This window comes from Leopardus geoffroyi, chromosome B3, assembly GCF_018350155.1.
Source record: "Leopardus geoffroyi isolate Oge1 chromosome B3, O.geoffroyi_Oge1_pat1.0, whole genome shotgun sequence".
Taxonomy (NCBI): Eukaryota; Metazoa; Chordata; class Mammalia; order Carnivora; family Felidae; genus Leopardus; species Leopardus geoffroyi.
This window is the reverse complement of record NC_059337.1, coordinates 37963252-37984703: the sequence shown is the minus strand read 5'-3', so window position 1 is coordinate 37984703 and position 21452 is coordinate 37963252. Positions and strand designations below refer to the sequence as shown.

Genomic DNA, 21452 nt, shown 5'->3' with positions numbered 1-21452 from the left:
CAAAAGCTTCCAGTTTTTAAAAGCAAATCATGGAAGCTGTATTTCTTAAAGAAGATGTAAAGTTTTTGTATTGTTGTTGATGATAGAATTATGAACCTTATAAACTCAGTATTTTTTAGTTAACCTAAATACATAAATCTATTTGAATTCATCTTATGAAAAGAGATATGTCATTAGATATATGATCATTATATGCTTTAGTGATTCATGGACCTTGTTACATACATGCTTTGTAATGTATGAATTATTTAGTAAGAAAAATCACAATAATTTTGTTGTTACTCAAAAATTTATGGGTTGGCAGAAACAATTATGCAGCCCCTGAAGCTGGTATGTTAAGGTAACATCATTAACACTATGTAGTATGATTTTTTTAGTAGTTGCTTGACATAACCTTTACTGCTGCTGCTAGAATAGATCAGTAATTTTATAACAATCTGTCTGTAAACAGAACATTGAATTTATTAACCACAAGGTGATTCATTTTACTCTATTTTCATATAAGTGCATAATTTAAAATCAGACCTAAAAAGTGGTCTACCCAAACTCTAAAGGAAGAATATAAAAACATACAAAATGAAAATTAATACTCTCATAGGTTAAAATTTTTAACTCCATTTAATAAAAGTGGATATTTTCATTTCAAAAAATGTATATGTTTAAGAATTGAATGAAAGTCCATGAAGATAGGAGATTATCCTGTAACCTTTATTTCTTTCTCTCTTTTAACATTCATCCATATTAAGTAGGCTCCACACCCAATGTGGGGCTTGAACTCACAGCTCTGAGATCAAGAGTCACAGACTCTACCGACTGGACCAGCCAGCACCCACCCCTCTTATAGCCTTTTTTTTTTTTAATTTTTTTTTCAACGTTTATTTTATTTTTGGGACAGAGAGAGACAGAGCATGAACGGGGGAGGGGCAGAGAGAGAGGGAGACACAGAATCGGAAACAGGCTCCAGGCTCTGAGCCATCAGCCCAGAGCCCGACGCGGGGCTCGAACTCATGGACCGCGAGATCGTGACCTGGCTGAAGTCGGACGCTTAACCGACTGCGCCACCCAGGAGCCCCGCCTTTTTTATTATGTATGATATTAACGCCCCTGCTGTGAGATGAAACCAAAATTTTAGTTTTTTATGCTTTCAAATTTCCAACATTAAAAGATGAAGGAACCAAGAATTTTAAAGTTTGGATAAAAATCTAAACAGTGTCACGTAATTTTACATTACATTTAAAAATCAAAATTCGGGGCTCCTGGGTGGCTCAGTCAGTTGAGTGGCCGACTTCGGCTCAGGTCATGATCTCATGGTTCGTGGGTTTGAGCCCTGCGTCGGGCTCTGTGCTGACTGCTTGGAGCCTGGAACCTGCTTCGAGTTCTGTGTCTCCCTCTCTCTGTTCCTCCCCCACTCATGCTCTATGTCTCTCTCTCTCAAAAATGAATAAACATTAAAAAAAAATAATAAATAAATAAATAAATAAATAAATAAATAAATAAATAAATAAGGCTCTTTGTGGAATGAATGTGTGATGATTCAAAATTAAAAAGAAAACTTGTCTTCATCTTTAAGAGTTTTCAGAAAAGGATACTTTAACTGGAGATCCTATGGATTATTTGCAAGAACAGCAACAAGTTTTGAAATACTTCACATGTCATGAATTAACTTACACTCTTATGGATTCTGAAAAAATAAAAGACTGGAATCTTGTTGCATTATCCTTTTGAGGCATTTCATACTGTTTTCTCATACAGAAATGTTCCTATTTTATTTTATTTTATTATTTAATTTTTTAAAATGTTTCTTTTATTCTTTTTTTTAAATGTTTATTTACTCTTGAGACAATGCGAGAGACAGAGTGCAAGCAGCAGAGGGACAGACAGAGGGAGGCACAGAATCTGAAGTGGGCTACAGGCTCTGAGCCATCAGCCCAGAGCCCAATGCGGGGCTCAAACTCACGAACCGAACTGTGAGATCATGACCTGAGCCAAAGTCAGACGCTTAACCGGATGAGCCACTCAGGCGCCCCTCTTTTATACTTTGAGAGAGAGAGAGCACAAACGGGGGAGGATCAGAGAGAAGACAGGGAGACACAGAATCCAATCCAAAGCAGGCTCCAGTCTCTGAGCTGTCAGCACAGAGCCCGATGCAGGGTTCAAACTCACAGAATGTGGGATCATGAACTGAGCCATTTTTTTATTACGGTAGCCTTTTTTATTACGTAAAAAAGCCATCCAGCCGCCTCAAGAAATGTTGCTATTTTAAAGTCAAACAGAATGACATGTAGAAGTAAATGAAGTAAAAACATTAAGCAGAAAGTACTAGGATCAGTTAGACTTACCCACTTTAAACAGAACTAGAAATAATATGTTAGTAACTAGAAGACAAGAATGTTTTAATTGAGTTGGCCAAACATGGAATAGGTTCCCTCTTGAGGCAGTGAGTCTGTTGTTGGATATGTTCAGAGAGGCTGCATGACCATTCCTTAGGTAGACATGGAGAGAATTCTTGAATTGCGCAGAGGACTACATTGGTGATTTTGTCAGTTTCCTTTAACCCTGAAATTTTATTATCATTCTTGCATGCATGCCTATCGCTGATTCCAAATCATGCTATTTAGTTTGTTTTTTATTGCTGTTCTACTATATGTGTAATACAAAGAAACTTGTTTTAAAGATAAAATATATGGTTTAAGTTCTTGTACCAATACCAGTTAAATGACCGAGAAAAATTAGAGCTTTCTAAATCTTAGTGTCTTCATGTACAGAAGGAGGAGTTTAACTAATACTTACATAGTATTTATTTGTGCCAAGTCCTAGACTAAGCACTCTATACATACTAACTCACTTAATCCTCTCTTAACGGCCCAGTGAGTTTGGCACTGTTTTTATGCCTATTTTTTAGCTGTAGAAATCACGAAGTCTTACCCAAGGTCACACATAGTGAGTGTTCCTCCAGTCCTTGCAATCTGTCTATGGAGTCCATGGTCGTAACCTAAAATGCATAGACAATTTTGTCACATTATGGATGTGGAAGTATTTGCAAGCTATAAAGTGCCACAAAAATGTGAGATATATTTTGTTAATACAAACAAAATAATACAGATATGTTTAAACAATGAAAAGAAGGAAGTAATAAAGCTTAAGTGATTTGTAGGGACAGCAGCCTACTTTATCTAAAAGAAAATATATTGCGCAGAAATTCAATCTAATGACATTAAAAAAATTTTTTTTAATGTTTATTTATTTTTGAGAGAGAGAGAGAGAGCACACAAGCAGGGGGAGGGCAAAGAAGGAGACAGAATCTGAAGCAAGCTCCAGGGTCTGAGCTGTCAGCACAGCTCCCCATGCGGGGCTCAGACTCACAAACTGCGAGATCATGACCTGAGACAAAGTCAGATGCTTAACTGACTGAGCCATTCAGGCACCCCAACATTTAAAAATTTTTTAAATATTTATTTATTTTGAGAGAGAGAGAGCACGCGCACAGGCACGCACACAAGTGGGGGAAGGGCAGAGGGAAGGAGGGACAGAATCCCAAGCAGGCTCCACACTGTCAGCTCAGAGCCTCACAAACTGTGAGATCATTAAATTAATGAATTCATTTTAGAGCATCTAAAATCCATAGCATCTGGCACATACTAGGTGCTCCGTGACTGTTAAACTGTTGTTTCTGCTTCTGTGCGAGTGCTGGACTTGTCTCACTGTTCTTTTTTTCCTTCCTGCCAAAACAGGAGAGAATAAACTTCCCTGTCATGCTTTTAGGGGTTTATCTGTGCTCATTTTTGTTCATGCCTCTTCATGTTCTTTTCTTTTACAAACTAAAGGATATTAGGCAACACGAAGAAAATATTTATGGTTTAGTTGTTGTTGCTATTGTAAATTATATAATTATATCCTCTTGCAAGTAATATTCCCAAGACACGATTGCTGGTGTGTTTAGATTTACAGAAAAATTGCAAAGGTAGTACAGAGTTCCTTATAAACCCTCATCCCGATTTCTCTGATATTAGCACCTCATGTAACTTAGTTGCCAAAAGATATCAACACTGGTTCATTATTGCCAACTGAACTGCAGATTCTGTGCAGATTTCACCAGCTTTTCATTACTGTTCTTTTCCTGTTGCAGGATTCCATTGAGGGTCTCAGACTGCATTCGGTCATCATGTCTTCTTAGTCTTCTCAGGTCTGTGAACAGTTTGTTTTTTATGACCTTGACAGTTTTAAGGAGTACTTGTCAGGTATTATGTAGAATGTCCCTCAATTTCGGTTTGTCTGATGTTTTTCTTATGATTAGATTGGGGTCATGAGTTTGGGGGAGAAGACCACAGAGGTCAAGCACCCTTCTTACTGCATCATATTAGACAGCACATGATCCCAACATGACTTATTACTGGGGATGTTAACCTTGACCGCTTGGTTAGGATGGTGTCTACTAGGTTTCTCCACTGTAAAGTTACTGTTTTCATCCTCTATTTTCATCATGTTCTTTTAAATCAAAATTAATCAACAAATATTTGAGCTTTATACAGAAGGGCCCACAGTAGGCCCTGAAGGAGGTAAGTGGAATTCTCGAACACAAGAGGCAATCAATATTTGCTATAAAATCTGTAGTTCTTTGGGAGTCTATAATGATTGTTGTCGCGGTCTTGATGGTGGAAAAGCAAAGGAGCAAGTGAGGCTCAAGACAGGCAGGAGGTGCACAGGGCAGTTGCATTCTTATTCTTCAGTCCACTTTGCCTTCAGAATCCATTCATTCACTCAACAGCTATTATTCAAGTGCCTGCTATGTGCCAGGTACTATTTTAGGTACTAGGGGCATGGCAGTGAATAAAAAAAACACATATAGTTCCCTCCCCTCATTAAGTTATAGTTTACTGGGGAGACAGGCAAATGAGTAAAACCTGTGACATGTTAGATACGTGCTAGGAGGAAAATAAACTGGCTTGTATCTATGAATGGAGTGTTTTGGGGGATGGTTTGTAATTGCCATAGTGTGTGCTAAAGGAAGGCTGCAATTAGAAGGTAACGTTTAAGTCAAGACCGGCAGAATGTGCTTTTCCAGGCACGGTGTCCATAGGCACTTACCGCGGTCCAGCATTAGGGGCGCCTGTGTGGCTCAGTTGGTTAAGCATCCGACTCTTGGTTTCTGCTCAGGTCGTGATCTCATGATCTCACTGTTGGGTTCATGAGCTCAAGCTTCGCATCAGGCTCTCTGCTGTCAGCACAGAGCCCACTTCAGATCCTCTGCCTTGCTCTCTCTCTGCCTTTCCCTTGCTTGTGCTCTTTCGCTGTCTCTCTCAAAATAAATAAACTTAAAAGAAAAAAAAAAAAAAAAAAAAGAACGGTCCAGCAATAGAATTCTAAAACTAGGATTACTGTATGACCCAGCAATTCCACTTTGGGGTATATCTCCATCCAGAAGAATTGAAAGTACAAATTGGGTTGGTTTTCCCCATAGTACTATGAATTAAAAAGCTGTTTTAACAAATAATAGGTTCATAGAAAATCTCCAGTTTTGTGGTCTATATTCTCAAATAATAGGAAATGAACTTTCAATAAAAAAGTACATGGGTACCTTGGGCAAACTGTTTCTTTCTCACAGGAGTGCGGTACGGGTGGAAAAGGGCAATTTCAGAATATCTGGAGCATCTGATTAAATGAATTTCTACCTAAGCTATTAATTTACAGTAACTAAAAAAGAGACAATTTATCTCCTATGTGGACTTTTGAATTAAATATAAAAGAAACTCAGGCAGAGAAATATATGCACAAAAATTTTTGGTGTTCTACTTAAACTAACCAACATTTAAATTATTTTTTCTCTTGCATGAATAAATTCTGAGTGTGAGGGAGGGAAATGATCACTCCTCTCCCACCGAATTTATATAAAATTCAGCACTCAAAAGTAAAGCGACATGAGCACGTTCATTAGCAGGAGATTATGGCCCAACCTACACAATGCGATTTGTAAACAAACTTTTCTATAGAAACCATAGATCAACACAATTATGCATTTTAAAATCTGAGGTTAACAAGGCATTTAAAACAACCGAGGGTTATTGCTACTGCCTGTGATATCACCGATTGTGTAAACATTGCTATCTGGTTGAAATTTTACGGACTAGACCAGATATTTTCTGCAATGATTTAATAAGAGAACAAGATGCCAGTATTCCAGCTGTCCCCTGGCAGTTAAACTCTTCCCTGAATTTTTTTTTCTTTTACTGTTGCTTTTAAATGGGCGGGGGGGGGGGGGCTGTTTGCTATTTCAGGGCAATCGTGGGGTAAAAGAACAACAAAAAAAATCATACACTGCTCAAGTGGGGGGAAGACTATGATAATTCTGTATCTGTGAAGTGGAAGAAGGGGAAAAAAGTGTTGAGTTCTTGCCTTACTCTTGATTTGGTGCACAAACCCCGTCAAGGTAAAGGGCTTGACAAAGTAGGTATAAAGGCGAGGTGGAGTTTCGTCTTTCTGGGGCTTCCGCAAACAGTACGCAATTTTAAGACGACAGTTGGGCTGGAGTCCGCCAAAAGCCCAGTTTAGTTTCCTCCTTCGTTTGCTAGATGGTTTCACCCGGCTGCCTTTAACGAGGGTCGCGAGTGGAAAAGAAAGGAGCGTCACTCGGTCGCCGCGGGCGACCACGGGCCGACGGAGACCTCCCGACAGGCCAGCCTAGCCCGGCCCTCGTGCTCGTCCCCGCCCCTCGCGCTAGCTCCTCGGGTCCCGCCCGCCGGGGCGCGCTGGAGGGGCTGGCCGGGAGCTGCCCTCATCCAACATGGCGCCGCGGGAGGCGGGTCCCTCTCTCCGGCTCCCGGGGTTCCGGTGCCGTGCGTTTTGGTTCCGGAGTAACAGTGCCCTCGCCGCGCCTTCCTTCTCCTTTTGCCGCTGCCGCTGCCGCCGCAGCCGGAACGTTCGGCCCGGGGCGGCTGGGGCCGGGCCCGCGCGTGCCGCGCCCTCTGACTCGGGGTGGGGAACAGGATTCGCTTCCCGACGGAGGGCCCTCCTCGACTCTCGCTTGGTTTGGCGGCCCCGGGTCTCCTTCCAAACAGCCCCCGACTGAGTCCCCTCCAGTCGGGGACCCTCCCCTCTCCACTAAGGAAGAGTGGACACCTGCCGCTCTGTCTCCCTAAAACGGGGTCATCTCCTCACACCCACACAGACGGCAGGGGGCTTCACGATCCGGTTCGCCCTCTTTCCCAACTCCAGAACCCTCTGACCCCCGTTAGTTTATATTGGCCCCTGCCTCGTGCCCCGTCCACGCTCACAGAGAGGCAGCCCCAACCCCATACAGGCTGGGCCTGGCTTGCTGCCTGCGGGTCCCTTACAGACCATCCCTCTTCTTCACTCCTCCGACCCCCTGTCCTGTTCCCCTCCGTCCCCTTGTCACCCTTTGGAGCCCTCGCCTAACCAGGATCCAGTGGGTACCTCCTGCCCCAGGATGTGAGCCCCTGTAACCTGTAATGCTGTGGCTGGCCTTTGGCCCCTTCCATGCCATGGAGAACCAGGTGCTGGTGATTCGTATCAAGATTCCAAATAGTGGCGCGGTGGACTGGACAGTGCACTCCGGGCCGCAGTTACTCTTCAGGGATGTGCTGGTGAGTGGTAATCTCAGTGTCCAAAACCCATTGAGGAGGGCGCAGGGATTTGTGGGGAGTCAGCACCTTGACCGCTGAATCTCAGCCTGGTTGCCCAAGCTAGTGGCCGTGGCCATTGCTGGCCTCCTGTGGGGGCAGTTTTATTGCTTCCACGACAGACATTGATTAATTGCATGGACTGAAATCTGGCAAATGTGCAGGACCCTGGGGAACTAGAGATGAATCAGATTGAACCCCTGCCCTCAAGGAGCTCGCAGCTGGACTGGGACATACACACAGAAGCATCAACTGGATGCAAAAAGCTGAGTCTAGAAGTTTTTTTTCCCCCAAGTGTTTCTCGGAATGTCCCTGGCCAGATTCCAGCCATGTCTTTCTACAGAGTTCCCTGAACTTGGTGACCAATAGGGAAAGAGAAACTAGGCAACTGGAACTTACCATGTTTCAACAAACCCAAGGTGCCATTGGTTTTAAGATACTATTTTGTGTACCACTCAGAAAGAAAAAAAAAAAAAAAAAAAAAAAACACTGCCTGTTAAACTGTGACATGCTGTGCATTATACAAAAGCAGCCCAATTTCAGAGATGTTAAAAGTGGAGGAAAAGGTGCATCTGAGAATCAATGCTGTGTTATTACTCTCAGGATATATTTCAAATAACGTCATGGAACGTGAGAGCAGAGTGTAACCTCAGCAGTGGTCTGTTGAGACCTCTTATCTTTTTTGAGATAGTTACTGAGGAGTAGTGAGGTGAAACTATTTTTCCAAAGTAGTGTTGCTCATGAGTGGGGGAGTCAGTACCAGAACTCAGATTTCCTTACTTAGTAATTTTTTTCCATGTGCTGCACTGCCATTTCTCATCTTTTAGCAGACATTTGAGATAGAGTGTATTGTGTCCATTTTATATATTGAATAATTGAGGTATCAGGGGCAGAACTGACATACCCAGAAGCATGTTGCAGGTACTAAATCTATAGTGGAAGTTACCTGCAGAATAAGATGGGGCTGGGTAAAGGTTCTTGGGAGGAGGGAGATCTGTGATGTGATTTTTTTTTTTTTTTTTTTTTTTTTTTTTTGGTTGTCATAGGTGCCACCGTCAAAATTTGATTCCTGTACCTATATTTTGAATTCTGGATGTTGCTGACCATCCAGACCATTACAGATTTTCAGGTGTCTGGGCTACGAGTCTAGAGGCTGGAGTGAGCCAGCGGCTTCCAGTCTTGTCCACCAAATGTTACCCTTCTCTTTGCGTCTGGAGTTCGCGCACTCATGTGCATATAGTTTTCTTCTTGTGACAAAGCCCAGACTTCTTAGCATGGTCCTCTAGGCCCGTCTGGATTGGCTTCTGCCTGTCTGGCACCACACCACACCACACCTCACCTCTCACCACACCCCACGAGCATCCTGTGCTCCAGGTTACATAGAATTAACTTTAGTTCTCCTAGGCTGTCTCCACTCTGTGCTTTTCTTCAGCTAGCCAACTCCTACGTGTCCTTTCAGAGCCCAGCTTCCCTTTTCCTCTACCGTAGTCTTGGTTATGTGCCCCTCCTCTGTGTTCCCACAGCATCGTTCGGGCAAAGCTCACAGGTTTTGTCACAGTTTTATCTCTCTCTTCCAGTAAATGGTGCATTTCCGGAGGAGATGGACATTCATTTCCCCCCTTTCTCGTGCTCCGTAGGACCCTGAAATATTTGTTCAGATATTTCAAAGGGAGCGTTAAAAAAGATGCATGCGATTATGGTTTTGTGGACAGCCTGCTAGGTTTTGAATCAAAACGTGGGTTTAATGGGGCGACTGGGTGGCTCAGTCAGTTGAGTGTCCAACTCTTCATTTCAGCTCAGGTCATAATCCCAGGGTCGTGAGATCGAGCCCTGCATTAGGCTCTGTGCTGAGCATGAAACCTGCTGCAGATTCTCTCTCCCCCTCTGCCCTGTGCACGCTCTCTCTCTCTCAAAAAAAAGTGAGTTTAATTGCAAGCAGTCTCACTAACTAGACAAGTCTCTCTACCTCTTTTAGCCTCAGTTTCCTTACTTGTAAAATGGCGACAATACCTGCCTTCAAGGCTTGTGAAGATTAAATTTTTTTTTTAACGTTTATTTATTTTTGAGACAGAGAGAGACAGAGCATGAACGGGGGAGGGTCAGAGAGAGAGGGAGACACAGAATCCGAAACAGGCTCCAGGCTCTGAGCCATCAGCCCAGAGCCCGACACAGGGCTCGAACTCACGGACCGTGAGATCATGACCTTAGCTGAAGTTGGACGCCTAACCGACTGAGCCACCCAGGCGCCCCAAGGCTTGTGAAGATTAAGTGAGATCGTGTCTGTGATGAGAAAGGTGTGAGCTTTCTTTCACTTTGGTCATTTTAAATAACAGAAGATATTTAGAACACAGTGCTACAGTGTCTACAAACACAAACTCTGGGCCAGATTGCCTGGGTTTAAATTGCAAGCCTTACCAGACTTACTTGGGCAAGTGTCTTTTGTGTCTCAGTTCTTTACCTGTAAAAAAAAAAAAAAAAAGAGGGGTAGAGGATGAAAATAATGCCCACTTCATAGAGTATGAGGACTACTGGAATTGATACATATAAAGCACTTAGAACAATCTGGAATGAGGTAAATGCTCTGTAAGCTCCCTTACAACATAAGGGACAGGGCCTGGTTCTTTTGCTTCTTAAGCATCTCTCTATTGTACCTTGGCTCCAGGCTGATTGGCTTTACTTTTTTTTTTTTTAACGTTTATTTATTTTTGAGAGAAAGAGACAGAGCATGAACCGGAAAGGGGCAGAGAGAGAGGGAGACACAGAATCTGAAGCAGGAGACACAGAATCTGAGCTGTCAGCACAGAGCCCAACGTGGGGCTCGAACCCACAAACTGCGAGATCATGATCTCAGCTGAAGTTGGATGCTTAACTGACTGAGCCACCCAGGCTGACTGGCTTTAAAGTCAACTTTGGACAATCAGTCCTACCATCTAGAGTGCCTTGTGTCCTCACATGTGCCTATGTGCAGGTAAGCCCAGGTGGAGCATGTTTAGAGCCCTGATGAAGGGCTCTTGACAATGGGTGCTGTGCTATCTCCTGTGTTCCTATAGCAGGCTCTACGAACTGTACATACAGATCCTGGTGGACACCTGTGACTTCTTCACCAGGGTCACCTCATCTTTTCATCAAAAAGTTGTCAAAAAACTGGACACCTGGGTGACTCGGTTGGTTAAGCGTCCAACTTCGGCTCAGGTCATGATCTTACAGTTTGTGAGTTCAAGCTCCATATCAGGCTCTCTGCGATTAGCGCAGAGCCCACTTTGGACCCTCTGTCTCCCTTTCTCTGCACCCTCCCTCCAAATAAACATTAAAAAAAAAAAAAAAGAAATTGTCAAAAACCGACAGCTATATCAGCATCTTTGGCTTGGAACCTTAAAATTTAAAGCCAAATGAAATCTGGAAGCATCCCCCTCATCTCATGTAACTCTCTTCTCCCCAGTTTTCAAATTCGGAAGCGTGAACCCCAGAGGGGGAAAATGCTAAAGCCACACAGCTCGTTTTTGGTAGGACCAGACACAGAAGCCAGAAGCAGTTTGTGGTCACTGAGTCATCTGTATCTGAGAGTGTTTTGTACCTGAGGTTGTAGTCGAGGGCTCTCATCACTGCTCTGTCAAATAGCTGGGAGACCTTGGACAAGGCACTTAGCCTCTCTGGGCCTGTGTCTGGGTCTGAATAATTTGGGACTGGCTGCAGGGTAAAGTAGGCCTAGCTGGTCTTCAAGGGCAGAGACATTTGATTATCTGTTTTTCAGCTTTCTGTGTTCTTTTCCTTGTAGACACAATCTCCGGTTTGGGGAAAATTGTGCAGGAGATCGCAATTAGTGGTACAAGAGAATGTTCCCCCTATTCCTCTTGGTATTTGAATCCTGTCTCCCAAGTCCCAGCTCAGATTTCCTCTTATCTGTGAAGTTTTTATCTAGACTGAGCCTGTGATTTTTTTTCTGCCTCCTGAGTTAGCAAATACTGTATTTATGTCTTTTGTCTGGCTGTTATCAGCCTATAAGTGCACTGTATTGTTATTCTTTTAGGTTTGTCTTTATCTGAGTGACCAGACTATAATCTTCCTAAATCTTACTCTTTTGTAGCCTACAGCTTTGTGATCTTTATGCTCCTGGCATGTGTAGATGCTTAATTATACTTTTGGTCCATCATATATTTGATTGATATATTAAAAGCATGGAGAAGAAAATGACCAAGAAATGATCACCATTAAAATATTTAAATTTAGGGGCGCCTGGGTGGCTCAGTCGGTTGGGCGACCGACTTCGGCTCAGGTCATGATCTCACGGTCCGTGAGTTCGAGCCCCGCATCGGGATCTGTGCTGACAGCTTGGAACCTGGAGCCTGCTTCTGATTCTGTGTCTCCCTCGCTCTCTGACCTTCCCCTATTCATGCTCTGTCTCTCAAATGGATAAACGTTAAAAAAAATTAAAAAAAAAGATTTAAATTTAAATTTTCTTTTGAAAGCTTCTTTAGGTAAATGTTATGTTGTGAATAAGACAGGGCTTTTTCTTTTTTCCTGGAAATAAGTCACTTAAAATATAACTGTAAAATATACATAAAATTATTAAATATGTCCTGGTTAGAAATGACCAGTAGATATTAACTAATTTTGAAACTTTTCAACTCTTCAGCATTATGATAAGCCCCACCTTATTTGCTTTAACAGAACGATATGGTTGGTTGTGTTCACATGATCCCTCAAGCAAGTTTGCTTTTTTTTTTTTTTTTTTTTTACTCTTTTTCCCCACATGAGGTGTAAAGCCTATGTGACTCCTTGTTTATGGTGATGGGCAAAAGGGGCCACTGCTGCCCCCCAAGGTTTTCAGCTAGTTATTAGAAATTTGCTGTTTGATGGGATCTGCTATTCATAAGTAGGAAGGATCCTAAATTAGTTTGCTAATGCTGTAGAGTTCATGGCACAAGATCTAGGTGATCAGAGTTCCCTGAAAGTAACGTCGACGTGGAGGGTTGGGGGTGGCGTCCCCCAGCTTGTTTTTAACCACACCACTAGTTAGAAAAGGTCCTCAATAGATGCTCTGGAAGGATGATGGGAGTGAACAAATGACTATCCACCAATCCTCAGGTGCTGAAATTTTGGGTTTCATTGTTAGGTAAGCTCTATAACTTTCCAGTCATCAGTGACTTGTTTTATTAATTTAACAGACACTATTGTGACACCTACCATGTGCTAGACACTCTTAAAATCACTTTATAAACGTGAACTCATTTCGTCCTACGAGGTAGGTACAGTTATGATCTCATGGCCCAGATAGACTCAGTCACCGAGCTGCTGAACAGCGGAGTCAGGGTCCAGCCCTAGCAGTTTGGCTCCAGCCCACACAGTCAGGCTTTACACTAGCTGTCTGTAGAATTTATTCCATACTCACTCTACAGTTTCCATTTACCTGTCAATAAATACTTTTACCTACAAGTGTGTAGAATTTTTTTAACACTCGATTTTTTTTTTTTTTTTTTTTTTACAAATACTTCCTCAGAGTTGATGTTTCATGTGCTAAGACTAGAGTCAGAAGGAAAAAAATAACCTCCTTTGGGTCTAATGAGCGAGGGTTGCCTAAGATAGTTCTCTTTGATCAATTTTGTATGCACAGATTTATTTTTGAGGGAAAAAAAGGCACTCTGGAGGCGAGGCTATTATGCAAATTTCCACTGCAGCAAAAGCTTCTAAAGAACTGCCTTCAGAAGGAAGTTGCAGCCGCCACTCTGCTAAGTGCCCTGCTTGGAAGGGCTGTGGGCTCCCTGCTGAGAACTACCGTAAGCGCTTTGTCACCCGGCTGCCTGGTGCCAGTTCTGGCAGAGCCCAGGAGGGACGTTGTGGCAGAGTCCCGGAGAGCAGTGAGGTTTGCAGACCGTTTAGATGGGGCTGGACATCATGGAGGGTCATCTTTCCCAGTGCTGGCTATTTCTTGAGGATGTCCCATGCCTCTTGAGCTAAGCTGTCTCCATAGACTGATTTTTAAGATTTCAACTTTACAGGTTCATTTAAATATTGGTATCAGAATATATAAACTTAAAAAAAATTTTTTTTGTAGCCTAGATTAACTCTGTTCCAGTGTCCTTCAATATACGTTTTCCAGTTGCTTAGGAGTAGAGGTTGATAAAAATTGTTTGTATCAAATGTAGCATTATAGGTTATGGCATTATTGGAATAATATGTCACAGAAACTTGTTTTTTGAACTCTTTGCACTATGAATACAAGGCACGATGTTGCTAGTTACATATCAGAAGCTGCATTTGAGTGTCCACAATGTGCTAGGTTAATTTATGTATATTATTTAACTTAATTTTTGCATTATCTCTCTAAGTATTACTAGACTCCTATTGGAGGATAATCAGATTGAGGCTCAGAGAGGTTAAGTAATTTATTTCCAGTCACAGAGCTAGTAAGTGCAGACCTGGGATTCAAACCCAGGCTAGTCTGACTCCTAAACCCCTTACTCTTTCTACTGGCAGTGCACTCCACAGCCTCCTGTAGAAGAAACTGTTCATTTGTTTAATACACAAGGGTGTATTTTTTTATTAAAATTTTTTTAATGTTTGTTTTTGAGAGAGAGAGAGACAGAGCATGAGTGGGGGAGGGGCAGAGAGAGATAGAGAGAGAGAGAGAGGGAGGGAGGGAGGCACAAAATCCAAAGCAGGCTCCAGGCTCTGAGCCGTCAGCACAGAGTACAACGCGCAGCTTGAACCCATGAACCCATGAACCGTGAGATCATGACCTGAGCCAAAGTCAAACACTTAACCGACTGAGCTACCCAGGTGCCCCCACAAGAGTGTATTTGTATATACTGTTGAATCAAGAGAGAAAGATTGTTACAAATACATAGTAGAGGAAATTTTGTAAAGAATCTCCCCCCACCCCCCCACCCCCTGCCCCAAAATAGAGATTTAAGCTCTGGCCTCATATTGCTGGGCTAAGTGTGATTATGAGCTAATGTTTTTATAGTTTATGCCAACATTTCAAAAATCTTCTTCAGGTTCTCATATTTCCTCTAGGATTTGCCACATGTTAGCAATAAAGAAGATGGCTAATTGTGTTTCTTTATTCTTTCTTTGTTTAGGATGTGATAGGCCAGGTTCTGCCTGAAGCAACAACCACAGCATTTGAATGTAAGTCTGGCTTGTATACTTTCTTGACTATTTCTTTCTGCAGTAATTTTTCAAAGGGTTTATGGGTTGTATTACTTTAGAAACTGACAAAAACAGATTATTTATGATCATCATATGGTACATTTAAATATTTATAAATTAATGCAAGTTTAATGATGATACTGAACTGAGTAATATTTTCTTATTTAATCATATCTTGGGTGGGCATATTTCTATAATATAGCTTTAATTACCAACATGACCTTTATCTGCTCTTGCTCCTCACTGTAATAATATTGTGGGACGAAATGAAACGTGTAAACTACCTGTAGGCCAGTGATTACTGATTAAGAGATTGTAATCCATTACTGCTTTAACACAGCAACAGAGTAGAGCTTTTAAGTGAGCGTTGCCTGGAATAATTCTGTTTTAGTGGGGCTTGGTGTGGCTGCTACATGATGACAGTAACACTTCAGTCTTGAGTCCTTCTTCCTCACTGTCCCCTCCCCCACCAAAACCAATTGGCCTGGGGATTGGGAGGGGGCAGGATGGACTAGAAAACGAGTTTCCACATGAGCCAAGTCATTGCAAAGGACGTCAGGGTCCAGTAGTGTTAAGGTGAGAGTTTAGTCCATAGAACAAGGGCTCTGATGTTGAGAAGGATGAAGGAAGGATTTTTTCCCATCTGTTTTTAGAAGGTGAAGGCCACTTTTCCATTAGAAGATGTACGGTTTCTTCACAGGATAGTTTACTTGTTGTTCTTGGTTTTTACGCAGATGGTTAATGACAGTGAATACAATGTCTTTTATTTATGCTCTCTTTGGAGGACAATTTGGTGGTACTTAACAAAATATAAAATGTGCAAAATCTTTGATTGAGCAGGTTTTCTTTTAGGAGGCTTTTCAACAGAAATACCTGCACATGTGTTGAATGCCCTTCAAACAAAATATTCATTGTGGAATTAAAAAAAATTTTTTAATGTTTATTTATTATTTTTGAGAGAGAGAGAGAGAGACAGCATGAGCAGGGGAGGGGCAGAGAAAGAGAGAGAGAGGGAAACGCAGAATCCAAAGCAGGCTCCAGGCTCTGAGCTGTCAGCAGAGAGCCCGACATGGGGCTCAAACTCTGAACTTTGAGATCATGACCTGAACCAAAGTCAGATGCTTAACCAGCTGAGCCACCCAGGAGTCCCATGGAATTATTTTTAATAGCAAAAAATTAGAGGAAAGCTAAATTCCTAGAATAATGGATTAATAAAGTATCCATTATCTGAAGCAGCAGCCAATTGAGAAGCAGCTAAAAAGAATGATTTTATGCGTCGACATGGAAAGATTTCCATGATACATTGTTGAATAAGTAAATAATATGTATGGTGTGATCCCATTTTATAAAATAGCTAATCCCTGTACCTCCCAGCTTTGTGTATATCTTGAGAGACAAGGATCTGCAGAATGCCCACCATAGTGTTTCCAGTGGTGTCCCCTTTGGGAAGTGGACTTGAGGGTTAGAGTGGGGAACGGTTGGCTAGATGAGCACACTTTTTACTTTTCTATACTTCTCTATTGTTTGAATATTTTTCAACATTCATTACGTGTATTTAAAAGTCAGTTGCGGGGCGCCTGGGTGGCGCAGTCGGTTAAGCGTCCGACTTCAGCCAGGTCACGATCTCGCGGTCCGTGAGTTCGAGCCCCGCATCAGGCTCTGGGCTGATGGCTCAGAGCCTGGAGCCTGTTTCCGATTCTGTGTCTCCCTCTCTCTCTGCCCTTCCCCCGTTCATGCTCTGTCTCTCTCTGTCCCAAAAATAAATAAACGTTGAAAAAAAAAATTAAAAAAAAAAAATAAAAGTCACTTGTGTAAAACTCTTAAAATAATTAGTACTTTATTAACCACACTGGACTGTGTATCCTATTGAAAAATGGTACGCGTATCTGAAATACTAGTGTTGCAAGCTCTTCAGAGCTTTTTTGGTAAGTCCTTGGTGGTACCCCGGATTTCATGGGCAGGCTGATAGTTAACATCTGTTACTGTTGCCAGATGCTGTGCTAAGAACATTCCATGGTTATGTCATTTAATTTAACCTTCACAAATCTCCATGAAGTACTTGGAAGGACTGTTACTTAGCTCCATTTTAGTTGAGGAAAGGATATCTGCTCTGAGCAGCTTGCTCAAAGTCTCATAGCTAGTGAGTGGTAAAGTGGACTTTCTCGTGTAGACTCCAGAACATGTATATATTCTCAACCACTGTTGACACATGTTTTGGGAGTTGTCAAAATTCTTGAAATTACTTATTCTGATTGTTTAAGTGTAACAGAAAATAAGTTTATTTTGTACTTCCTATCTTTTTTTTTTTTTTTTTTTTTTTTTGAGAGAGCATGCAGGGGAGGGGCAGAGGGAGAGGGAGACAGAGAGAGTATCTGTAGTAGGCTCCATGATGTGGGGCTTGATCTCATAACCATGAGATCATGAACTGAGCCAAAATCAAGAGTCTGTTGCTTAACTGACTGAGCCACCCAGGAGCCCCTGTCCTTCCTACTTCTTGCTTTCTGGGTCCCACAGAGTGTCTTGACCCCACTGGCTTCCAGAGTGAGGGTTCATAGTAATAACATCGATCATTTTAGCTATCATTTGTTGATGACTTGCTCTCTTTCTAGCAATGGACTAGATGATTTGCCTAAATTGTTGCTAATCCTGACAAAAGCTCTGTGAGGTAGGAAAACTATACCTTTGGGAACCTGAGGCCCAGAGACATGAAATGGTTGTCAAGGGTCATCAGCTAGGAAGTGGAGCCAAGTTTAAACACAGTTGTTTTTGACTGTGAAACATGCACTTGGTATAACCAAGTGTGTCAGAAGCCTATGAAGTGTGTTAAGTATGGTTGACGTGGCTGATGGGTTTATGGTTTATGGGTATGATGGAACAACTCTTGGATAAGTAAAACTTTAGCCAAAGAAATACTTATGGCAATATATTTAATACTGAAAAATACACCTAACACAACAGAAAAAAAAGTGTGAATTTCTAGGTTTAAGTTCTAGGAGATCTCACTCCTTTACTGAAATAAGAGTGGCAACTCTATACCCATCTGTGTCTGGACAAGTTTTAGGCAAAAACAAAAAACAAAACCCCAAAACACACACAGACAAAATAGTAACAGTCCTTTGTTTCTTGAGCTTAGAGTACCGCATACTTTCCCTTATAGACTTAGAATCCCAGCCTGGCTTTTTTTATGATTGCTCTAGGATGACCTTTTTTTCTGAACCAAAAATCTGAACTAATAAATGGAATCTATGTAGAAGAAGCATTTGGAAAGATGTAGCTTGTAAGCTAATTTGCTGACATTTTTGAGCATTTCTGTGGTCTGGAGCTATGATGGAACAACTTCCAAATAAAGAAAACTTTGATCAAAGATATATTTATGGTACTGTATTTAATATTGAAAAGAATACCTAGCACTAATTGATTTCTTATGCAAAAGAGATGGTAGGGGTGCTGCCTGGTTGGCTCAGTTGATTAAGTGTCCGACTTCGACTCAGGTCATGATCTTGCAGTTTGTGAGTTTGAGCCCCATGTCGGGCTCTGTGCTGACAGCTTGGAGCCTGGAGCCTGCTTCTATTCTGTGTGTGTGTTTCTCTCTCTGCCCTTCCCTTGATCATGTGTGTCTGTCTATCTCTCTCTCTCTCTCAAAAATAAATAATAAACATTTTAAAAAAATGAATAAATGTTAATTTTTTTTTATAAAAAAAGAGATGGTATTGTCTTTAGCAATGTGAATTAAGCAACAAAGGAAAGGACACTGTCCCGTTTACTTGTTCCACACAGATATAGAGGAAAAGAGTTGATAAGTGGAAAAGAGGGGAAAGGTCAGGTAATCTGAGATTCTTCAGTCTGAGAAGTGCCATCCATTGGGTAAGATCTCTGATCCCACCAGATGGAGCTAATCTCCCTCCACACCTTTGCTAGAGCAGGTAACCCATGGGGCCTGCCTTCTGATGAGTTGTGTGCATGTTTCCCTTCTCACTAGATTTTGAAGGACTTGATGACAGGTACTGCGTTTTATTTCACTCTTATTCTCAGTACTTAACTTAGACCCTTGCTGAATAAAATGAAATGTTGTGTGCCCATATTCAGATGAGAATCTTACAATTACTGGGACCTAAAGCCAAGTAAGTAATTTGCTATTTGCATTATTTGTGTTATTACCCAGGCATGGGATATAAACTGGTTGGTGGTGGACCAGTCATACTCCACACTTGACTGGGCCTTCTGTCCTGAGGGGGCAGAGGGTCTACAATGACGATATTCTTTCTGGTTTGTGTTCTGGGAGTAGTGTTTCTGAGGGGAGTTAGGCTGGATAAGGGGAGGGAGGCCCATTTGTGCTGATCACCTCTTGGACCGATGGCCCTAAGTCTTTTTCATTTTACCCCTTTTAGGTCCTTTTCCCCTTATAACTAGAGCACAAAGAAAAATACTTTCCAATATATAGTGCTTGATTTCTTTTTTTTTTTTTTAGCATTTATTTATTTTTGAGAGACAGAGAGAGACAGAGCATGAGCGGGGGAGGGGCAGAGAGAGAAGGAGACACAGAATCCAAAGCAGGCTCCCGGCTCCAGGCTCCGAGCTGTCAGCACAGAGCCTGACGCGGGACTCAAACTCACAAACTGCGAGATCATGACCTGAGCCGAAGTCAGATGCTTAACTGATTAGCCACCCAGGTGCCCCTTGATTTCTTTTTTTTTTTTTAATTTTTTTTTAATGTTTTTATTTATTTTTGAGACAGAGAGAGGCAGAGCATGAGCAGGGGAGGGGCAGAGAGAGAGGGAGACACAGAATCTGAAGCAGGCTCCAGGCTCCATGCTGTCAGCACAGAGCCCGACACGGGGCTCGAACTCACGGACTGTGAGATCATGACCTGAGCCGAAGCCAGACGCTTAACCGACTGAGCCACCCAGGCGCCCCCCTTGATTTCTTTTTTAATTAAGAAGGTATAGATGATCTTAAAAAAAGAATTCAAACAGCATACAAATGAAACGAAAACTAAAAGTCCCCATTTCTGTAGTTTACTATTTAACAGTGTGTTCTGTATCTTTACAGAAGTTTTCTCTGTACATAATGCATACTATACTGCGACTAGTTCCCCCACCCCCACTTACCTTATATATACGCGTGCATATATATATATATATATATGCACATATATATATGTATATATATATATGTGCATATATATATATATATGCACATATATATATATGTATATATATATATGTTTTTATGCATGGTATATATAACCTCTTCCAACATAACTGTGCACAAATCGACTTCATTCCTTTGGATGACTACATTATACTTCATTTTATGGCCATGGCTTAATTTATTTAACCTATTGACGGACCAATCTTAAGTTGTTAGTGGTTTTTTAGTATTGGAAAAAATGCTGCAGTCAACAGCATTGTCTTATATCTTTCCACATGGTGGAAATATATTTGTAGGATAAATTCCCAGGAGTTGGAACTACTGAGACAAAGAGTACCCCTATTTTACATTTTAATAGCTATTACCATGTTGCTCTCTAAAGGGTAGAACCAATTTACACTCCCACCAACAATGTTTGAGAATGCCCATTTCTCTCTACCCTCACCAACTCTGAGTAATTTTTTATTAGCAAACTTCCTAGTCAGTGTCAGTTTGAAAGGTGGAAGAGATTATTATGCTATTGTTTTATTTTTGTTTCTTCAATTATAAATGAGCTTGAGTGTCTTCATTTGTATTTTGATCATTTTGTTTAATTTCTGTGAACTGTTTGTCACCTTTGCCCATTTTCCTTTTAGGTTGTACGTTTCTAATTGACATAAGGATTTTCCAATATTAAGAAAATTGGGGCTTTGTCTCATCTGTTTAGTTATTTTTGTTTAGTTTACTGCTTTCCTTTCAGCTTGCTTTGGTCTTTTTTTTTCCCTCTGCTTTTTTTTTTTTCCCATAGAGAGGGTTGAAATTTTTACATGGTCAGATTTATCATATTGTCCTTTGTGACTTCTGGATTTATGCCATTCTCAGAAAGGTCTTCCACATTCCAGGTATTGAAAAAACATTCATCCGTATTCTTTTGTTCTACTTTAACAGGGTTAAGCACACACACGCATTAGGTATGTGCGTACATACATATGTTCGTATGTGTATTAGCATTTTTTTTTTGGAAAAGAGTGTGCACTTTTATTACAAATATCAGAAGATTTGAAAATTTTGTACCATCTCCAGTCTATTTTGGTGAGAGGAGGAATCAGGTGGGGAATCCAACTTTATTTTTCAAGCACATAGACAGTTGACCCCATACAAGTTATTGAATAATTTGTCTTTTCCCAGATGTGAGAACACTTCTGAGATAAAGCTGAATTCCATTACCATAAAAAATCTTGGCTGTTCGCATGTGCGGGCCCTACATATGCTGTAGGAGCCTGACATTCATACAGGCCCGGAGACCCCTGCTGATTTTCACAGTTTCATTAACAGATTAATGAGTACACCAGCACACGAGGTGATAAAAATCAGCTGTGCCCACTGATGAGTTTCCTGTGCATATCTGTTTCGTGTTCCTCCCCCTGGCTCTTCTCTAGACAAGTGGCTGCTTCAGAGTGACTGGTGAATTCTTACTGGTGACTTGAAAGAATCGTCTTAAGTCTGTGTAGAAAAATGCTGACTTCTCCCAGTGAATAC

The 21452-nt window shown here is 41.5% G+C and overlaps 2 protein-coding genes across 12 annotated transcripts in view; one reads left to right on the top strand and one right to left on the bottom strand.

Moving 5' to 3' along the window:
* Positions 1 to 2231: 2231 nt before the first annotated feature.
* On the bottom strand, positions 2232 to 7335 carry LOC123583625 (RNA-binding motif protein, X chromosome-like). The gene is made up of 3 exons (XM_045450793.1): positions 7293 to 7335; positions 6396 to 7129; positions 2232 to 2992 (listed from the first exon to the last, which is right to left on the bottom strand). The coding sequence occupies exons 1-2, from the start codon at positions 7333 to 7335 to the stop codon at positions 6621 to 6623; spliced, it is 552 nt and encodes a 183-aa protein (XP_045306749.1). The 3' UTR covers positions 2232 to 2992; positions 6396 to 6620.
* Positions 6851 to 21452, top strand: part of MAP2K5 (mitogen-activated protein kinase kinase 5) — a 277056-nt gene continuing 262454 nt past the window's right edge. For 10 of the 11 annotated variants that reach the window (XM_045449319.1, XM_045449320.1, XM_045449316.1 and 7 more), the window contains exons 1-2: positions 6871 to 7598; positions 14714 to 14762. In XM_045449319.1, coding sequence (XP_045305275.1) covers positions 7464 to 7598; positions 14714 to 14762 — 184 coding nt within the window. In that variant the 5' untranslated portion in view covers positions 6871 to 7463. Of the gene's footprint in view, positions 7599 to 14713; positions 14763 to 21452 lie in introns of all 11 variants that reach the window. The other variant, XM_045449315.1, reaches the window with a different exon arrangement.